The 3804-nt window shown below is 35.1% G+C and overlaps 1 protein-coding gene across 2 annotated transcripts in view; it reads right to left on the reverse strand.

Moving 5' to 3' along the window:
* Positions 1 to 678: 678 nt before the first annotated feature.
* LOC107733868 (cofilin-2) overlaps positions 679 to 3804 on the reverse strand; it is an 11531-nt gene continuing 8405 nt past the window's right edge. For both annotated transcript variants that reach the window (XM_016545706.1, XM_016545699.1), the window contains exons 3-4: positions 1722 to 1798; positions 679 to 1380 (exon numbers count right to left, since the gene is read on the reverse strand). In XM_016545706.1, coding sequence (XP_016401192.1) covers positions 1268 to 1380; positions 1722 to 1798 — 190 coding nt within the window. In that variant the 3' untranslated portion in view covers positions 679 to 1267. The remainder of the gene's footprint in view (positions 1381 to 1721; positions 1799 to 3804) is intronic.

Genomic DNA, 3804 nt, shown 5'->3' on the forward strand with positions numbered 1-3804 from the left:
AAAGTCAAGTAGCGTTTAAAGAGATGAGTTTTCAGCTGTCGCTTGAAAATTGTCAGGGATTCAGCATTCCGGATAGGGGTGGGAAGATCATTCCACCAGCCAGGAACGGTGAACGAGAATGTTCTGGAAAGTGATTTTGAGCCTCTCTGTGATGGTTAGTGAGTTCAACGCTTTACTTGATTGGTATGAAAGAATCAGAATGCCTAAAAAAAGCCAAACCAAATACTAACAAACCATTCAATAACCAGAAAATGAACGTTTGTCGAGAGAAACTTTGAATATTGCTTAAAGCAGATTTAAAAAGTCTTGGAAGTTTGTATTGACCTTTTGTACTTCTATATATATACAGCATTACAGGATAGAGATGATAGATAGATAGATAGATAGATAGATAGATAGATAACGTCTCACTAAGGTCACATCTCACACCCTTCTGAAATGACAGACCATTTAATTGAGCCAAGAAATCCATTCAAGAATTCTGCCACAACATTTTATTTCAAAGTGGCACCTTCCTCGGTCTCAAAAACAATGTTTCACTTCGGGCTGCAAATATTGCCATCTTTACAGATAATATTGTGTTTTCATGTAGTGTTAAAAAAAAAAAGATCATTCCAAGCAGCTCGGCCTTCACGTTCAGAGGTGCGTTTGAATCAAACGCTGCAGTGGAGGAGTTCAGAACTCATCTGTTTATGTCCATATGCGTAACAGGAATGAAAACTTAGTGGTAACTTCTATTCCGTGCTGACAGACAAAGAACTTCCAGAAAGTCCTCCTTCAACTGGTAGTGTAAAAACCAAAAGTGCTTTGTTTATCTGCATAAACGTAATGTGTTCGCCATGTCAAAAGAGCCAAATTAGGTAGAAGAGTTCAAATAAATAGTTTCAAACGTGTAAAGTGCTTGTCACCGGTTAATGCATTGCTGTGAGGCATTAATATACAGCAGTCTTCTTACAGCATAATAGAATATCTCTGTGAATACATCATATCAACTCTTAATATCTGATCATCCAAGCTTTCTACTGTCGTTTGGCAAAACACAAAGAGGGAGGCAGAAAGTTCTTTGGGGACGTATAAAAACTAACCTCAAAAGTAAGCTAGCATTCAACTGGTAGATTTTTTCTTACATATGTTAATGAGATCTCTTTAATGTGGAAAAAGAAAAAGGAAATAAAGACAAACTAGGAGTATTCCTTCATGATCATATGATAGAGACAGCTGCTAAGATGAAAGCATGTGGAATCCAGATGGCACATGGCTGTTGAGTTTACAATGGTCTCCCCTCCAGCGATACGACCACACTTCCGCCCAACTTCTCTGCCAGGGTTGAGCGATCCTGAATGTCGTCTAAACCATTAACCTGCCATTCGTGTTTGATCCCTGAAAAAGGACACGATTGCATTCGATTTCAAAATAAGGACTTTTAATAAAAAAATGCTGTACTACTGGCGTGTTTTGTTTCAATGTGAACATGAAGTTATGTGTGCTTTCTTTGTTCCTGATCTAACTGGGATTGATTCTTTAATGTATAATATATAGCCTATATATATATATATATATATGAATGTATGTTTGGTTATTTGGTGTCATAGCGGTTACAATATCATTCATTTCTTGGAAGAATGTATTGACCAATCATCACTCAGGACCCAGCATCCAGATACTATCTGTTTTTATAAAGATGCATTATGGGTATTCTTAGTGAATATGACTGTACTCACCTGTAAACTTCTTCTTAATGGCATCTTTCGAGCTAGCATAAATCATCTTGCTTTTTAACGGCGCACCTTCAGGGGCCCTGTAATCAAAAACACCAACGCTCAGTACACATGCTAACATCAAAGAAAGATGAATTGACATGTGTTAGACTAGAGGATAGCAGAATTGAAAAGCAACAAATAGCAAGGTTATTATTATTAACTGAAGCTTTTATATACACTCTTAAAAATAAAGGTGCTTCACGATGCCATAGAAGAACCTTTTTGTCTAAATGGTTCCATAAAGAACCTTTAATATCTGAATTTCCCCAAGTATTTCTGTTTCACAAAAGGTTCTTTGTGGTGAAAAAAGGTTCTTCAGATTACAAAAAGGTAAGAAAGAGATGGTTCTTTAAAGAACCTTTGTCTGAATGGTTCTTTGTGGAACCAAAAATGGTTCTTCTATGGCATCGCTGTGAAGAACCTTTTGAAGCACCTTTATTTTTAAGAGTGTAAGACTGGTTTTATGGCCCAATGATGCTCACCTCACCCCACTGGAAGTCACTTTGAATCAGACACATACTGCCCATAGGAAAGGACTTCTTTCATTAATTCATAGCCAAACCTTTCTATGAATGAATATGCATATCCCAAGGTCACTGTGTGTATTATTACTGTTCTTGTATATTGTCTTTTGTATTGTATACTCTTTATGCATGTGTTATGATACAATCAGTAGTTAATATAACCTCACCTATACCATGTATGTTAACTACAATTTCGTATTTTGATGATCTAAATGATCTTTGGAGTTCATCACTCTTCAAACCTGGAAGATCGTGATCGCAATTCCCACACCACCAAACCTTCAAACCATTGCAAGCGAATACAACATTTTTTGGGAGGAACACAAACATTTTGACATTCGGCTAATGGTGTGGCTACTGTTACATCCCAAAAATGTTGCATTCGCTTGCAAAAGCACTACAAAAGTTTTTTGGAAAATAAAACAAAAGCATTGAAATATAATTGTAAATAATATTTTAATATAATCGTTTATATTATATTGCATAAAATACAATATTTTATAAATAACGTTTTATAATATAATCTATTTTCCTCTGCACCGTGTCCTTTAAGTTATACTCTGTAGGTATCATGAAATGTTCTTTTTACAGCATTTATTAATGTAAGTAAATAGTCATTTAAAAATACTAATACTATTGTTCATTGTTAATTTGTTTGTTCATAATACTTACATAATACATAATAAATGTTCATTCATTAAACTTTGAATGTTGAATTTATTAATATGTAAAAGTTAACGTGAACCTTGATTAATGAATGCTGTTCATTTTTTTCATTTTAGCTATTGATTTATGAATGCATAGCCACAGAAATATATATACTGTATATATATATATATATATATATATAAAATGGTTTTCATTTTATTTTCATTAATAATATTAACACTGTTTGGAATGACATGAGGGTGAGTAACTGATGACAGTTTTAATTTTTGAGTGACATATCTGTCTAATAACTGTATAACAGCAATCAAATAGTCCAGATTTTTAAGTAAGACGTTCCAGCTTCCTGGGCTTCAGCTTGATTTCCTGCCAGCTGGAATGTAAGGCAGCTACTTTCCCCTTTAGGGAAGTAGGCTAGTCACTCAGCTCATAACCTACGTAACATGTGGGAGAAAAGGGATCACTATAGCAACCACTTCTGTCATACAGTGTATGTGAAAATGGTTCATGGTTGCATAGGATTTTTGAGAATACTTTGCTCCCATTATTTGTGTTGAAAGCTTCATAATGTCAGTAGAATGGTGTGTTGTTAATGCTCCCATGGGAAGATCCCTCTTTGAGCTGAAGTAATGAATGCAGTGTAGTCGTCTCTAGCATACACACGGTTAATTTATATGCTCACTGTGTGCTGTATCAGTACATACGTTACATAATGCATCCTGTTTTGTAATATAATTGACAGCGCAGCTCCTGTTCGTGAGAAAGTGTTGCAAAATCACAACAGATGTCCAGAGAAAACAATTGTTTGCCTATTAGTTGGATTAGCCATTTGTGTGTGTGTGTGTGTGTGTGTG

Source organism: Sinocyclocheilus rhinocerous, unplaced genomic scaffold, assembly GCF_001515625.1.
Source record: "Sinocyclocheilus rhinocerous isolate Xijiao unplaced genomic scaffold, SAMN03320098_v1.1 scaffold853, whole genome shotgun sequence".
NCBI classification, from domain to species: domain Eukaryota; kingdom Metazoa; phylum Chordata; class Actinopteri; order Cypriniformes; family Cyprinidae; genus Sinocyclocheilus; species Sinocyclocheilus rhinocerous.